Here is a 16947-nt window from a genome sequence, read left to right as displayed (position 1 = left end):
AGACCAGAAATGTGCCCCACTTTAAGACAGATCCAGGAAAACCGAAATATGCAAGATGGATAGACTGGGGCAGGATCATTCATGCACCAAGATTCTTTTAATGTTACCAAAGAATCTAAGAATTTCCTTAGTATATTACAGCTTTTTTGTCTCCTTTACTTTTTTTCTTAATTGCTTGACAGATGAAAATAAAGCTCAACGGCACTAATCTACTAAGGATCAATTGGAAATAAGAATAATCTATGTAAATGGGAAAAAGGACTTGCAAAAACACATCCTATGCCCGTCATCTTCTGGGAACACATCTTTACACTAGCCAGGGAGCATAGCAAAGACAGCCCTCCAGGTCCTTTGATAATGAAAATTCATCCAAAGGGCTGTGATGATGATGATGGCTGGCACACACCACATTCCTGTTTCTCCATCACAACCAAGATCTCAAAACCCAAGTCCAAACTCTGCGATTATAAGGTAGTGCTCAAAGATCCATAGCTAAAAGAAAACACACAATTCTTCTAACCAGAATAAAAAACAGCCAGCTGTGAAAAAAATCCAGACTTCAGAAGGAAGCATATTTTCAAAATAAATGAGAATATATTGTGGCATAGAGGTAAAATCTATACTACAATCTAAGTAGAAACTGAGACTCTACAGAAATGTAGGGCCCGCCTCTCCTCTGAGCACTCCCACCCCAGTGTGCTCTCACATCTGGGCAGATGGGGAGCTACTTGGAAAGGACCAAAAATTATGAAGGCTCCAAGCTCTTCAATTTACAGATAACAGAGATTCAATGTGTGGCCCAAGGTCAGAGAACCAGAAATGGACCCTAAGTTTTCCAATTCCTAGTTCAGGGTTGTGTCCACTGCACCATGACTTCTTGCTTTCCTGAAAACAGAATCTATGCATTACCCCAACTTGCCCAAAGTGGTAGCTGGTCCTCAAAGGGAAGCGAGCAACCTGTGCGACTCAAAGCCCCAAACTCCAGGGCAAATCTGAGCCTGCAGCCAAGGAAGGAGAGTCAATGTCTGACCCTTCCCCCATCTTCTCACAAGTGACTACCTCCCTCCTACCCACCTCACACCTCACCAGTCTCCCTCACTCTGCCCTTGCTTTGTTCCAAGCCATTTTTCCAAAGGACCTCCAGAGGGGTGATATAAAACACAAACCTAGTTATGTTGTCCCCCCACAACCCATTTAAAAAAGCTGAAATCTGCTTCCTACTGTCCTCAGGATAAAAAGGTTTTCAGCAAGGCTTGCAAGATCTGCCCCAAGCCACCCTCAGACAGCACCTCCCACAAGCCTCACCTCTACCTCTTCTTCAACCTTTTAGCCAAAAGATCTTCCTCACTCAGCAGGTCTGAGGACTCCTTCCAACCAATCAACATTCAGACACAAGATACCTTCTTCTGGGGGTCCGTTTTCTGTAAACCCTCAAAGCAGGTCGATGGCACCCTGTCCACAAGGTAACTACACTGCCTTTGGCAATACTTTTTACAATAAGTTATTCATGTAGTTACAGCTCCTATACAATACGGCATCCTGTGATGCAGAACCCGGATTTGATTCATGACTTCCCTGCTTACTGGGCAGGATATTTTACCTAAGTTTCTGTTTTGTTTGGAATAAATGAGGGTCAAACATACCTCATCAGGTTGTTATGAGGATTAAATGCAATGACTAAGCAGGGTATGGGATATAGTAGACTGTTTAATAAATGTTAGTCCCCCTCCTCTCCATCACTTCTTAGTCTCTAAGAGCTCCCTCAATGAAAGAACACTTCCTACTTGTCTTGGTATTCCTGTTGAATAATACAGTAGACATTCAATAAAAGTTGGCAGAAAGGAGAGGAGGGAGGAAAGCAGGTGAGAAAGGAGGGAGGAAGAAAAAAGTGAGAAAACTAATGAGATGAATGAATGAAGCTAAAAGGAAAAACGAGGCCCTGATCTATCAGAGCTAAGAGTTGTTGTACACCATGATTGCATGATTTTTAGATTGCCCAAAATCTTCCTACCAAGAAACTGAAAAGGTAGCTACAGATACCACAGAGTAACTAGAAAAAGGCACAGACTCAAGAGACGCCCTGATCCACAGTACAAGGCAATGTAGCCCAAGATAGGATTGATGCACATTAGAAAGAAGAAATAATTTCTCGAATTGTTCACTCCTACTCTGCTTTAAGCACTGGGCTTGCTCTAAAAGAGGCTACAAATAAATTGATCTTACCCTAATGAGGTATCAATTATTGAGGGAGACATAATACCTAGATCAGTGCTATGTTGTTAAATCAGCTATCTGGTGGTGGTAAGGCGAGTGTCTTAATTTATAGCGTCTGCCAGTTTCTGTGTTGTAATAATCCCAGCATGGCTGATTCCAATCTATTAATAATTTATGCATAATGATTTGGCTCACAAAATCTCTAAGTATTTAATAATTGGCTATCAGGAGGCTCGGCACACTACTGATGCTCTATGTCCCTTACTTTTCTCTATTGATATATTTTTTAGCCAGCTTGTTGCATATTAACATCCCTATCACATGATGGACAAGGAAAATAAAATGAGATTCAGAGAAGCAGCCGTCTTTTCTGTCAGTGGTTCTAGCAAAGGAGAAAGAATGGCGAGGAAGTCAAAACTATTGGTCAGATGTGTTTATGGGCTTCTATTATTCCCCATTCTCTCTGCCTCTTATTCCTACAGATAATTAACAGCAGATTCTCTAATCAAATATGCAAAATACAAAAGCACTTTCTGACCAAATATAGAATTGATGGCCACAACCTAGAAATAAAAATGAAGAGAAATAAGCTATGCTGGAAACCTAAGATGGGTCAAGTTCATCAAGATGGCAGAAGGGATGTTAAAATGGGAGGTCAAACAACTTTCTCTGTTTCTCAAACATGGACTTTTTTCTTGTCTTTTCTTTCTTTTTTTTTAAGACATAGTCTCACTCCGTTGCCCAGGTTGGAGTGCAGTGGCGAGATCACCACTCATAGCAACCTCCACATCCCAGGTTAAAGCAATTCTCCTGCCTCAGCCTCCCAAGTAGCTGGGACTACAGGCACACACCACCACGCCTGGCTAATTTTTGTATTTTTAGTAGAAGCGTGGTTTCTACTAAAACATGGTTTCGCCATTTTGGCCAGGCTGGTCTTGAACTCCCGACCTCAGGTGATCCACCCACCTCAGCCTCCCAAAGTGCTGGGATTGCAGCTGTGAGCCACCGCACCCAGCTAACATGGATTTTTCTGAATGTTAAAGATCACAGCAGCATTCTGGACCAAACACTAAATGGGAAAAAGGAAGGGAAGAGAAAAAATGCTTAGCAAAAAAAAGAAATTTTTATCTTTAACACTGTAGGAAACTGGGGCGATGTAGAAAAATTTTATGAAGTTCTATGATGGTTTAAGTGGTGAAAAAGTCTCACCCCGCCATGGCAAGGGGCCTCCTTGGGTGGCATTTATGCTGAGACAGGAGAAGAAAGTGGCTGGCGATATTTTCCTCACTCTCACTATGACTCTGGCAAGCCTTTCTCTGAGAGAGGCAAAGCCACATGAATAATATATCACAAAATATACTCTTGATTTAGGGCAAGTCAGAATGCCTGTAAGTTAAGGATGTGAGTCAAAGTGAGAGTTGTCTATGAAAGCAGTTAGTTTTATCTTTATAAAGACATGTTTATTGAAGTAAGCCCTATTCTCTGTGGCACGCTTAGCTGATCTAGCCTCCCTTGCTGACAAAGCTCAGGAAGAGATAGGTAGAATGCCAGCTGTGCTCCGTGACTTCAGACACTGGAGACCCCAGGACTTTTAGAGGCCACTCTAACAATAACTGTTACCTTTATTACCTTAGTAATAAAGTTCTCTGAACTCAAGCCACACAGAGGAAAAGTTAGGAAAATAAAAAATATGTGAAGACGAGAATATCAGAACCATGCATATGAAAAAATGAAACAAAAGTCTCACAGAATCATTCTTCCGTATAGACATATAGACGTACAGCAGAAGCAAAGGAATGAAGGGCATTTTCATTCCGTGCAAATGAAGGTCAACTTAACACTGAAAAAGGAACCCGCCATACTTAAAAAATAAGTCGATTTTAGAAAACATCCATAAGAAAAGTGTGACATTTGGCGCTGGCTACTTGCTTCACAACCTGAATGAAACCAGAGAGAGATACAAAGAGATTTAATCTTAAGGTATTTTAAATCATTCAATTACCCAACTCAAGGAGAGTATAATTATCCTGTTTCACTGGAGTATCATGCCAGAAGGGCTGTGTTAGATGAGTCAAGGGCAACTTTATGATAGAAATGAGAGAAAGTAAGGCAGGAATTAACTATGCCACTATGACCGTGAGCAGACAAAAGCAAAAATGGATCCTGCTGGTAAGGACAGGAGGGTGGGCAGTGGACTGGGCATTGTGGCTGGGTGTGAGTCACATCTGGTGGAGGTAGAAATGAGATCATCAAACAACATGGATTGGAGGTTTCGGATTTTAAAACAGCAAATAGATCAGAAATGTTAAGCAGTTAAAATTAACAAAAAAATGAACGTGAATCAAGACATCATGAAACCCAGCAGAGGCAGACTTTTCAAAATTGGGTAGAGAAGGCCAAAAACTGGAATTAGCCCACAGGGTATTCCACAGGCCTGGCTTCTGAGTCCCAGCAGAAGAAAAATATGATGTTAAGAGAACTGTAGGGCTTGCAGGAGAGCAAAGGGTCTGGGCAACTTTAACAAAGGGTAGATGTGTGCAACTTTTACAAATAGTAATCGTAAGACTAAAATATCTGCGTTTGAATCCTGGCTCTGTCATTGATTGGCTGGGGTGTGTGTGTGTGTGTGTGTGTGTGTGTGTGTGGGTGTGCATGCAAATCTCCCAGCCCCTCTGGATCCGAAAGTCTTCCATAAAATCCATGAAATACGTGATCTGAAAAGTGGCTTCAAGCTTTAAAATTCTAGGAAATTTTAAAAACTGGGAAAGGAGAATACAGAAGACTCTAAAGTAAATGAAAGGCATACAACAACATTGTTTTGCTCTAAAGGGTAGGAAGGGCCACTTAGAGACAGAGACTGCAGCCCAGCTGTTAGAGCTAACCACAGCCGCTCAAACCCCCCCTACCCTGTGCCTAAACTCACAACTGAGAAGGGCACGGTCGGATCTCAGGACATTCCATCCCTTGGATTATTTGATGACCATGATGTCTCTGTCTCTTAGTCTCCTAACAGGGTACAATTTTCTAAAAGCAGAGAAAGTCCTTCCCAAGAAAATAAACACTCTCAAACAACTGTCCCATTCTGTTACCTATTTGGATTACATAATTATTATGAAGTCAAGACCTTCTTACTGACACACGAAAAAGACCTCTCAGCTCATAAGCTGAATTGCCTTTTTCTCCACTATCCAAAGTTCCAGAAAATTTCCAAGTCCCTAAAAAGCAATCACCACTGCTCACTGTTGATGGTCATGAAAAACTGCACTGCTCATCTCTGCCCAGAACAGAAACTTCAGTCAAAATACTTTCAGAGTTTGGGGATATATAAGTGCTCTATACTATATTCTTCAATAACAGAATAATATTAAATATCGTCACTAATGCCCTAAAGTGCTCTGCATTGGGAGAAAACACTGGATACTCTTCCAGGCTTTGCTGAGGATAATTTAGACAAATGTACTTTTTGTTCCACCATGTATAAAATGGGGCTACCAACAATCGGTAACTGGCATGACCAGCCACTAAGTAAAATGGGAAACCTCCTCCCCACCCACCTGCACAGCAGTCATTATGAGCTCCCCTTTCAGGCATGTTCAGGGAAAAAATACCGCTGGGCCAGGCTGACTAGAATCCCCAAGAGCTCAGTGCTAATTAAGGTATCTATACTTTTTCCAGTTGATCTGGTTGAAGCAGCAATAAAAAGACCAAGGGTTCTTTTTACAGCCTGCTCTAACTTGTTTGTCTGGATCAATGTAGAAATTTCCAGCAGCAATTTGCTCTTCCCAATTCCTTTCCCTTAAAAAAAAAAAAAAAAAAAGGTAGGATATTCCTGGAATGCCTCTTGACTCACACATCAGGAGGTGAACCTCCTATTATCATTGTACTTTACTCATTCCATTCTTGGGAAAATTAAATGAGATAATACAAGTGCCAAGTAAGAACCTGGCTCACAATAAACTCACTACATAAATGTCCGTCATCATAAAAAACAAAACCAAAAATAATTGTCTCCTGATGTTTAGCAACTTATTTGGAATACAGAAGATTGAAACATAAGGCAGTAGGTTTCATGGCCAATCCAGAGGTGTTTGTGTCATCCTCCGGCGTTCTCATTATTAGTCACTTGCGAGCAATAACTCGGAACTCTTTCCAATTTCACGGGTACTCATGCCCCACAACTGCCTCCCCAGGTCCTGGTAACTGAGAAATACAGTGTTCAAAACAGTGACAATAGAAATGCAAAAGACCTTTAAGAAATTCCACAAAGCCCCTTGGCATTGATCATGTAGAAGTTTTGCCAGAAAAATCAAACATGGAACACTAAACAGATGCTGTCAGTGGGAGAAAAAGGGTGAATGAAGCCCAGATCCTGAACATCCTAATGAAACGGTCATGGCCCCATCATAGATCCAACCCTGAAAGTCTAGCTTTTCTTTAAGTTTTAGGCCACAGATAAACTCTTCCTAAGGCACACCTAGCAATCTTTTGTGTTTGGCCCTGGTTGGATATCCATAGTATGTTTCCTGCCAGACACAAAACTGTTTTTCAACTTCTTCATGAAAATAAGATAAGATATGCAGTAAGCAGGTTTTATTGTGATTTATAACTGAATTTTCTCATTCACACAGGGTCCACCTTTCTGGTGACACATCATGGTATTATAGCTAGGCAGGAAATTTTTAAAGGCAGTGAAATGAATAATGTCTGGCCTCCAGAAAAGATGGTACATTTATAACAATTATGCAGACTACACAGCAAAAAATAAGTGGTCATAAAACTGTATTTTTCTTTAGTATTATGCCTGCTCAACTGGCCATGTCATAATGTTTGTAATTTCTAAACCATGTTTTTGGGAACACAGAGGACATCAGTGTTACGCCTACTCAAACTAAAAGACCAGGCCACTTGGCAATTCCTGCAGTTTCTAAACCATGCTTTCTAAATTGCCAACGGGGCAAGTACAGCCCATAACTTTAGAGAAGGGTAAGTAATGTTCTACCTCTTGTGGAATATTTGGCTTATTTCACTTGACATAAGTTTTGATGGCAATCTTCTATTACCATAAACGTGTACCTTCTCTAGAACTCAAAATAATTAAGTGCAACTTGTAGAAATCAGTTTTTTTTTTTATTTAATACATTCTAATCAAATAGTAACAGCAGTAAATAAACACTTTGAAGAACAGGCAGGTATCCCCCTGTATCTGGAAGAAAATTAAGTCAAAATATTCTACATAGTAGAAGGGAGACAACTGTTTATGTCCATGGTTAGACAATTCAAGGACAACCTGGAAATTAGAATTCTAAAGCCATTTCCAAAAAATCAATGGCAACAGGTTGGGACACAGCTATTTCAAAGGGTAAAATGCCTATACCTACATTGGTTTTTATTAACAGGGATTGAGTTGCACCTGTATAGCATGACATTCTTGTCTTTAGCCTTAAAGGAAAAGAGAAAGCCTTTTCCATTTGCACCAGTTTGAAATATTTCAAATAAGGCTCCCTTAAAATGGATTACTACAGTACTCATTCACAGGAGAGTTCATACATGTAGTAAAAAGACAAATACAGGACTTCATGGTCATTTTTTTTGGTTGATTTGGTTAATTGCATAAAGTGGGGTAAATATACACATAATCTGTTTAACAAAACTCGTAGGTACATCAGAATGCAAAATATAAAATGCCCAAAAGAGACTCTGATCAGCAGGCACATCAAATTGCAGTGAAGCCTGTATCAGCTTGGTTCCTCCCACTTCAGGATTCCTATGAGGAGCTCCTTCTCTCCTACTGGAGCCTGGACCTTTGACCTCACAGAAAGGAACCTAAGAAGGCAAGGCATTCTGATAAAACGCGCCTGGGCCTTTACATGGGACATTTTATTTTTAATCTAAAAAGATCCACTGGTCTTGGTCAGCCTTAGAAAGCGAAGCATCACTCAGGTAAAGTATCTGGAGGAACTTTAAACACCTAGCTACCTCTTCACGCATTTAAATTAGATTAGCTTCAGCCATTCTTAGAAAGCATTCCATATAGTTATCCAGAGCTCTCAAGTTTTGGTTCTCTTTTACATAGCTGCATTCGGAGATACTCTGTGTGAGACATGTTTAAAAAAAAGAGAAACACTTATACCTGGAATTTATATTCTTCCAAGTAATCTTTTAGTCTCGTCGGTAAAGGCAATCCCCAGATGGCACCAGTACATTTGTTAATGGTGAGCCTACAGAGATGCTGCAGAGATGGTGCTGACGTGTAGAGAGGTTTGGTCAGATAAAGGTGAACAGTGCCGTTCCGGGGGGCTTCTGGACCTGTCCGCTTATCCTTGCACATCTGAACATAGTAGTCGATCAGATGAACCACACTGTCAAATTGTTTAAGCTTGGACTTGACACATACGATAGAGTCCAATCTGAATTTCCCCTCTTGGTATTCGATTCGAAGATTAGTTGGTCCAGCTGATGTTTTAACAGATATTGTTAGTAGGTAGTCTGAATGCGAGCTATCTCTAATCAAGAAAGTTCCTTCTGGTGCCTCTTTTAATTTCTCTTTGGCTTCATTAACAGTCATACTTCCCCAGTACCATCCTGGGGTTTTTGTTCAAAAAGGAAAAGAAAAGAGGGTAAAACTGTTATTATAATAATTTTTAGAACAGAGCAAGTAATTGGCAATAATTTTTTAGCTCTAAAAAACAAAGTTGTGTGAGTGATAGTTTACCAGGGGCCACCACAAATACTTTCGGTAGAAATTTAATAAAAATTTTGGTCCATTTTGCAAACACAAACGGCAAGCCAGTTTTCTTTCTTTCTTTTGTAAAAAATAACTTTCTGAAGCTCTTCTTAAAATTTTCTTCTAATGAACCAAAAGAACATTTGCAGCATGCCACACTGGCTGATGAAGCATGATACTTTTAACTCTATTTCAGTAAAATAAAGATTTAAGTAAATTAGAAATACATCAGAAGTTAGAAATTAAAGCCGTGCCCTTTAAAAAGTGAAAATCCCAACTCCTGTAATTTAACTGGAGTAAAAACAGAAGCAACTTTTTTGGATGGTTGGTGCCACCCTCAAAAAGAAACTGCAGAGTCTGCTGTGAACAGCCTGCTCTGTAGAAAGCACTGCTATGTACTTGTTGTAAAAGCACAGTTCTAGTACAATAGCTTCTGTTCGCTGCTTTATGACTACCTTATCAGTCACTGAGAAATGGGAAGTCCCAAGTGATAATTACTACTTCAAGTGTACAATCTTCCCTAAACTTTTGGACTTTGCCCTAATCCAAATCCAATCACAACCATTGGTCTCCCCTGCATTCTCGATTTCATTTGTCTGCACCACCTCCCCGGCCCATGCTGCTTTCTAAGGAGGCTCAAAGATCGTCTATGTTTAAGAAATTTGAACATTTGTGCTCCCCACACCCCCACCATTACCAGGATACTTGGCAATCCGCCGGTGCCTCCCCGGGAGGGAAAGCCCGTGGCCCACAAGGAAAGACCGGAATCGCAAGCGAGGGAGATTTTCCCTCTCCCTCCCCATGTTGCTACCAAAATTTCAACTGTGCCACAACTGTAAGCTTTTAGGATACGGATCTGAAAAGCCAGAATGATTTGCCAGATACTTTACCTTTTTTTTTTTCTTTTTACAGATGCTTAGAGAGGACAGAGTGCCGCGCAAATTGCCTGACTGAACTTGAAACCTGCAGTCCCCTGGGCTCGGCGACCCTGAAAGCCGCGCTCGGCGGGGGCTTTGCAGCCTGCTCTCCACGCCCAGGCAGCCGCCCTTGCGGCAGTGTCAGTCCCTGAACTTGGCCGCCAAGATCCTGGGCTGAAGCGGCAGCTCCGCCCGGGAGCCGGATGCCGCTGGGCCTGGGGAGCCCGTGGCGCCCACTTGCTGATTGCACACCGCGCAAAGGGAGGCGCCGGATGCTTTCCCCGGCTGGGGTTCGAGCCCGAGCCGCCTAACCCTGAGCTGCTGCGAAAAATAGTAAAGCTTCCAGCGTGCTAAGAAGCCATTTCCAAGAAGCCCCTTCCGAGCTCTGCGCTCCGCCAGGCCTGAGTCCCTGGAGAACCACTTTCCTTACGCATTCCCAAGGACTCAGGACCCTGCAAGCGTGCTCTCCGCGGTCCCCCACCCTGGAGCGAAGATTGGAAGCAAGGAAACGTATTTCCATCTTACTCTTGGCTTCCCACCTCGGCCCCGCTTCCTGGCTGCTGGCTGCGTCTTTGGGGAGGCGCCCCCTCCCGCACGTGCCGCGGCCAGTCGGCTCCCTACCTGTCTGACTGAGCTCTCGCAGGGCCTTCGCCAGACGCGCCGCCTCCGGGGATGGCTCCTCCGCCGCCGATCCCGCGGTCCCCCACTGACTCCCCGTCCCTTCTCCGCCATTCCCGGAGGGCTCGAGGCACCGCAGGGTCATGGGAGAAGGGTCACCGCGGCAAAGACAGGTGGTCGCCCGAGCTGGGGTCAGAGAAGTGTTCGCGTCCTTCCTAGAAGTCAGTGCGAATCCCAAAACGAGTCCCTGCGGGGTGTCCGAAATGGTGGCAGAGAGGGAAGGGATGGGGTTCTTTCTCCCCAGGTCCCGGAGGACTGACGACAAAGTCCCTCGCAGACGCGGTCACCCACTGATTGCCTACAAAGAGAAAGCGGGAGGTTGGGTCAGTCCAAACTGGACCCCTGCGGCTGGGTGGGGGTGGGGAAATAGACGTGGAAAATCCCAGGGACTCCTCCGTCTCTACGCTCCTGCACCGTTTAACCCCAAGCATCCAGTTAGCGCCCTGGCCCAGCTGTAGAGAAAGGATAAAGAGAGCAGGGATCCAAGACACAAAGTTGGCTAGGGAGGTGGGGGGTGGAGGTCAGGATGAGGGTGAACAGGATGTCTTCCCGCCCAGGGCCACTCCCTGAAATCAAAGACTGGTGGCCTAGGAAGGGCAAATAGTCACCTGCAGATCTAGTGGGAATAGGCCCTTGTCAAGGACAAGTAGAAAAAATTTTAAAGGAAAGAGCAGGAGACATTCCCCAAATTGGCATTCCCGTCTCACACCTGGGCAGCCCGAAGGCCTCCGGGAAGAAGCACCCACACAAACTTGGTTCTCCACCCTAAAGAGCCGGGGGACACCGAGGCACCAACCTCGGGTTCGGAGGTGCGGGAACTTCCGCATCCCCACCCGGGAGGCTCCTTGCTCCCCTCCCCCCACTTCCCGGTGCCCGCTTGGGCGGAGTTGGGGGCGCCGCGGCGGCCGTTCCCGGAGTAGGATGGCAGCGGCAGCTCTCGCAGCCGCCGGCGCTGTCGAGGAATCCGCCCGAGCGCGCAGCCTTCGCGGGGCTCCGAACCAAGGCCGGGGCCGAACGGGCGGTCGCGAGCGCTGCGGGAAGTGGAAACCACCAACGCCGTGCTCTTACCTCGACCTCCGCCGCGACTGCCGCCGCTGCCTCCGCGCCAGGCAGCTTCCTCAGTGGACATGGGGCGGGGGGAGCCGGGAGGGGCCTGGGAGAGGAGGGGCGTCTGCCCTTGTTTCCCCCGTTAACGTTTAATTTGGGAACGAGATGCACGGGGATGCGACCAGCCCCGCGCTCGGCGGCGGCCGGAGTTCTGTGCGCAGAGGGCACACAAAAGCCCGGAGGATCATTGCCTTGACCCCCTCCCCCACCGCACGGCGACGCCCCCTCCGGGCTGGGACACCCCCACCCTGGGACTGCAGCCGGGTTTCCCTCCGGCTGCGACCCGGGAGGTGGGAAGGAGAGAGGGGAGGAGGAAAGAGCGAGGGCGGGAGGCAGGCCGGTGGGGAGGAGCGGGAGATCAGGTTATTAGGAGGATTATTAATTTGAATGGCAGTTTAGGGAAAATTAAAAAAAAGAAACTCCAGACACTTCCAGACGCCAAGAAGGGACCAGAGAAAGCAGGCAGCAACGCCCGGCCGCCGGGCAGAGCCGCGGCTCAGACTCTCTCCCCCGCGCTCCGAGCTGCAGAAGCCCAGGCCGACCGCCGCTCAGGCGGCCCGCTGCTCCCCAGCGCACGCGGCCGCACCCGGCCGCCCTCCGCGGCAATTCTCCTCGGGGCGGAGCCTTCAGGCCCCCCCTCCACCGGTACCTGCCGCGGGTTCCCGAGCTGCGGGCGCGGGGGATCCTAAGGCGGTGCGCCCCGGTCACCGGCGCGCACTGTCCGCGGCCCACGCGGTGAGGGTGGCTGCGGGCGAGAGGGCTCATGCTTCAAGGGAAGCCCAAGGCCCGCCAGCCGCAACGGCGGCGACAAGACTTGGCAAGAGTTAAATGTTGGTCCCAGGAGCTGCCAGTGCGCGCGACTTCCCAGCCCGACGCGCCTCCCTCGCCCCACGCCTCCCTCCCCAGCCGGCGTTCTACTCTCGCCCCACCCGGCTGCCGCGGAGGCCGCTTTCCAGGAACTTTCCAGGAATCGGCCTCACGTGACCGCGAGCCCTGCTACCGCTTTAAAGAGGCGCGGGCGCAATACAGAGGCTTCAGGAAAGACCTGCTGAGAGCGCTCCGGTGCAAGGTGGGCAGTGTGCACGCCGGGGTCTGCCGGCCTCTGGCCTCACACCCCGGGGTGCTCCGGGGCGAGCTGGAAAAGTCCCCGGCCACAGTCAACCCCGTTTCGGCGGCCGGAGCCTGCCCCCTTCCCGGGCCAGCTGAGCGCCGGGGTTCAGGGAAGTACAGCTGTCCCGCCTGCCACGGGGGATGGGTTCCTCTAAACAGTCCGACGGCGCCCCTTTGACGCGACCCTCCTGGCCGCTTATTTGGGGGGTGAGTGCAGGAGAGACTGTGGGTCCCCGGAAACCGACCTCTCTGTCTCTAAGACACATTGATGGCACCGGGAACCCCCGCTCGGCTCGGTGCTCACGGCCGGGGACCGGCGGCGGTCCCCTTGATGCGGTCCTGGAAGGCAGCGAGCAGGAGAGCAGCGCCTCCTTAAGTGGCGCCGGCCGTCCTTAGTCCCCTCCCCCTGGCGCTCCGGCTGGTTGTCACCCGCATCCACCCAGCACCTCCCTTCCTCCTTTCCTCCGCTCCAACGTCTCCGGTATGCCCGGCGGCCCGCCCCGCTCACCTGCGTCGACCGCTAAGGGGGCGCCCTTACCTGCGCGCCGGTGAGGGGCTGGGTGACGTGCCTCTGTTCCCGCAGTCCGGAGAGCGTTTCTGCCATTCCCTGCAGGGCTAGCGCCCCAGGGCCGGGAATTCGGAAGGATCCCGGCACCTCTACCCTACCTGGGATTCTCACCTGCCATCTCGTTGGAGGCCACCTGGCCTTAGTGGAAACTCATCTCTTTGTCTGCGCACCCGCCCCCGAAATGTGACCTACTTGAAATGTGACCTACTTAAAAAAAAAAAAAAAAAAAAAATTAACAATCACAGGAAAACCGGATCCAAAATTTCGATAAACATTTTTCTTTGAAATACTATTCTATTGCATCACTGCTCAAAAGCTTGAAAGGTCAATGGCCACTTTTAGTTGAAGCCGTGGCTGTGGGAAGTTGGGCGAGGAAGGGGGAGGGGTGGGAGGGAGGCGCGGCTTCCAAACCTTGCCTGGTGCCCCCCCTGCCGGCTCTGAGAGAAAACGTGAACCAGCTCCCAACCTTGGGGTCTGGAGCCAGGGACCAATGGTTTTCTCAATAACTTTCCTGCTATTCAGTAGATAACTCTATGCACATAATAAGCTGGTGAGTCGGGAGGGGGGCATTTCCCAGCTAACAAAGAGCTTTGTTAACGCTGGGGCCGTGTGCACGTAATCATGTTTCGTTTTTTAGAAAGAGCCTTTGATAGGACCCTAAAGTCCTCTACGAAGCAGTTGGAGAATTTTGCACAAGGCACTTACCCTCTTTGGACCTCTGGCTCTTTTTATAACATGAAGGGCTAGACTCAGGTTCTGGGTGAGGGACTGGGATAAATGAACAGATCAGATTCCATGTGAAGCCTGTGTACAGTCTGACGCCCCAAGCCTTTAAGAAACACTATGTCTACTAGGGTTAACTGACCTCTAAATTATCCTAATATGGCTTCTTCCTTGGTGGAGAATCCTAGAGGAAGGGTGTACCCACACTTTAGCTTGAGTAAAAAAGTATTTATTCCTAAAATTGGGTTGCAGGGGGAGAAGGAGGGGCCTGCACCAAGTCTTGCTCTATCACCCAGGCTGGAGTTCCATGGGGCGATCTCAGCTCACTGCAGCCTTGGCCTCCCGGATTCGAGTGATTCTCCTGCCTCAGCCTCCGGAGTAGCTGGGATTACAGGTGCCAGCCATCACGCCCGGCTAATTTTTGTATTTTTAGTAAAGATGGGTTTTCACCCTATTGGCCAGGCTGGTCTTGAACTCCTGGGCTCAACAGATGCTCCCGCCTCAGCCTCTCAAAGTGCTCCGGCCCTAACATTTGTATAAAGTAAATTTAATATCTACTTGGTTGTGGGTTGAAACGAATCTTCCAGCAACTCCTTTTTTATGTGCTCCTGTTGCCTCGGCACATGCTGTTCTCTCTTTCTAGAAAGCTCCAACCCTGATGGCTGCATCACACTTGATTAAAAGAATCCTGGCTGGAGGCTGGGCATGGTGGCTTATGCCTGTAATCCCAGCTCTTTGGGAGGTCAAGGTGGGTGGATAATTTGAGGCCGGGAGTTCAAGACCAGCCTGGCCAACATAGTGAGACCCTATCTCTACTAAAAATACAAAAATTAGTGGGGTGTGGTGGTGTATGCCTGTAATCCCAGCTACACAGGAGGCTGAGGCAGGAGAATGGCTTGAACCTGGGAGGTGGAGGTTGCAGTGAGCCAAGATCATGCCTCTGTACTCCATCCTAGGGAACAGAGCCAGGCTATCTCAAAAAAAAAAAAAAAAAAAAAAAATCATGGCCAGAGGCAGTGGCTCACACCTGTAATCCCCCAGCACTTTGGGAGGCCAAGGCAGGTGATTCACTTGAGGTCAGAAGTTCGTGACCAACCTAGCCAACATGGTGAAACCCTGTCTCTACTAAAAATACAAAAATTAGCTAGGCATAGTGGCACAAGCCTGTAATCCCAGCTACTTGGGAGGCTGAGGCAGGAGAATTGCTTGAACCCGGCAGGTGGAGGTTGCAGTGAGCCCAGACTGAGCCACTGCACTCTCCAGCCTGGGTGGCAGAGGGAGACTCTGTCTCAAAAAAACAAAGAATCCTAATAGCCACTTGCAAGATCCTACACTACAAGACCAGGTTCTATTTACCTCTCTGACCTCATTTCCTCCTGCTCTGTTCCTTGATCACTCTGTTCAAGTTACACTGGACTCCTTGCTAATTCTAGAACTCATTAGCCTTGCCCCTGTTTCAGGGTCTTTGTATTTACTATCTCTTCCACCTTTCATGCTCTTCTTTTAGATAGCTGCAAGGTTTGCTCCCTCACTTCCTCAAATATTTATTTAATGCCACTTTCTTAGTGAGACTTTGCCTGTTCCCTGACTCAGAATTGACCCTCCCCCGGCACATTTTTCTCTCCTCTCTGCTCTAGTTTTTTCCTTAATCGTGATCACCATCTAACCTAGTTTATGTCTTCTTTCTCCAACTTACTATCTTTCTCACTACCTCTGCTTCATGGATTTATACTTGCATTGTTCACAGCTGTGCTTTAGCACCTTGAATAGTTCCTACCATGCAGTAGGGATCCAATATAATCATTGAATGAATGGATGGATGAATGAATGAGTGCATTAGCACCATGGCTTTAAAGTTAAGCTGCCCAGGTATGAATCCTCACTCTGTCACCACTGCTGCATATGTGATTTTTGGCAAATTATTTAGCCTTTTATGGAGATAATCATGGTACCTACCTTACAGGGCTGTTGTGAGAATTAAGTGAGATAATCTATGAAAAGTGCTTTAGAACTTAACAATTAATAACAATTAGCAGTTATTTGAACTATCATCCTCTTAATCTCAGTAAGTTTGGATGTTTCTCTCTGGATAAGATTGTCTTACATTTGCCTATGTAAAATTCAATGGTCGACTCCACCCCCACTAAACCTCCCATCCTGTGGCTTCCAGAGAACTTCATGTAGTTGGTTCCCTGGAGCACCCCTTTGGCTTTAAAATTTACAGGTATCCGAAGTGATTCCATTTGTCCCCGGATTTTCAGACCATATCTGTTTAGTAGGCAGGCTCATGGCTGCAGTGATGAACAGTTATTCTCCATGAGGAGGAAAAGGAGAAGATTTTCACAAAGCTGGAGCATTTCCTCCACTGCCTGCACTGAGGAGTTGCCAAGGCTTGAAAATCTTCTCTGTGTGCCAAACCAGAGCTGGACATTTCTGGTTTTGCAATGCAGACATTCTAATACTGGAATTGACAAATGCTCCACACTGACCTACTGCCAAATTGTCAGGAGGGTTTTTCAGTGTTTGTTTGGGGGAGAGGGGAACAAGAAGACAATAGGATGGCCTTTGGCAATTGTGTCTGACACACCTGTGGGCAGAAGGTAGGCTTCGAGTGTCCATCATCTCTTCCTTTTTGAGTTTGCCATCTCCCTGCCTCCACCACACACACAGCACCCTAGAGACTCCCTGTGATCCTGGGATGCACTCATTGAAGAGTGTGTGACCCAGGTGGGCCAATAGGAGTGCCTCAAGCTCTTGGATATAGAGGTTTGTCCAGTATCACAAGTCCAGTAGAACCAACAAGATTATTTTTCTTTTTTTTTTTTTTTGCATTAATTATTTTTATTTACAGAAAGTTATTTACATTTAACCCAGTTTCGTGGCAAGTTCTTTAGCCTTTGCCTTTT

General features: G+C 46.9%; 1 protein-coding gene and 1 long non-coding RNA gene across 7 annotated transcripts; one reads left to right on the top strand and one right to left on the bottom strand.

Moving 5' to 3' along the window:
- Positions 1 to 6793: 6793 nt before the first annotated feature.
- Positions 6794 to 13646, bottom strand: SOCS2 (suppressor of cytokine signaling 2). Of its 6 annotated transcripts, none has more exons than XM_017548637.2 (3): positions 13289 to 13646; positions 10477 to 10831; positions 6794 to 8796 (listed from the first exon to the last, which is right to left on the bottom strand). In XM_017548637.2, exons 2-3 carry the CDS (start codon positions 10616 to 10618, stop codon positions 8339 to 8341), a joined length of 600 nt encoding a protein of 199 aa, XP_017404126.1. In that variant the 5' UTR covers positions 10619 to 10831; positions 13289 to 13646; the 3' UTR covers positions 6794 to 8338. The 6 variants fall into 6 exon arrangements, with proteins under 6 accessions (XP_017404126.1, XP_037601694.1, XP_017404125.1 ...); XM_037745766.1 differs by lacking the exon at positions 13289 to 13646 and adding an exon at positions 12996 to 13014; XM_017548636.2 differs by lacking the exon at positions 13289 to 13646 and adding an exon at positions 11602 to 12236.
- LOC119474114 lies at positions 13133 to 15896 on the top strand. Its single transcript, XR_005203407.1, has 3 exons — positions 13133 to 13298; positions 14685 to 14789; positions 15789 to 15896. It is a non-coding gene; the product is annotated as an uncharacterized LOC119474114 (long non-coding RNA).
- The last annotated feature ends 1051 nt before the right edge of the window (positions 15897 to 16947 follow it).

This window comes from Cebus imitator, unplaced genomic scaffold (genome assembly GCF_001604975.1).
Source record: "Cebus imitator isolate Cc_AM_T3 unplaced genomic scaffold, Cebus_imitator-1.0 Scaffold212, whole genome shotgun sequence".
Taxonomy (NCBI): domain Eukaryota; kingdom Metazoa; phylum Chordata; class Mammalia; order Primates; family Cebidae; genus Cebus; species Cebus imitator.
The sequence above is the reverse complement of the archived record's forward strand: the minus strand, read 5'-3'. Positions and strand labels throughout refer to the sequence as shown.

Bases quoted from the DNA above. Each gene is read 5' to 3' on its own strand.
- SOCS2 (XM_017548637.2), bottom strand. From the start codon at position 10,618: ATGACCCTGCGGTGCCTCGAGCCCTCCGGGAATGGCGGAGAAGGGACG. The intron at 8,797-10,476 runs GTAGGGAGCCGA...CAAAAACCCCAG, and splicing joins GCGAGAGCTCAGTCAGACAG to GATGGTACTGGGGAAGTATG.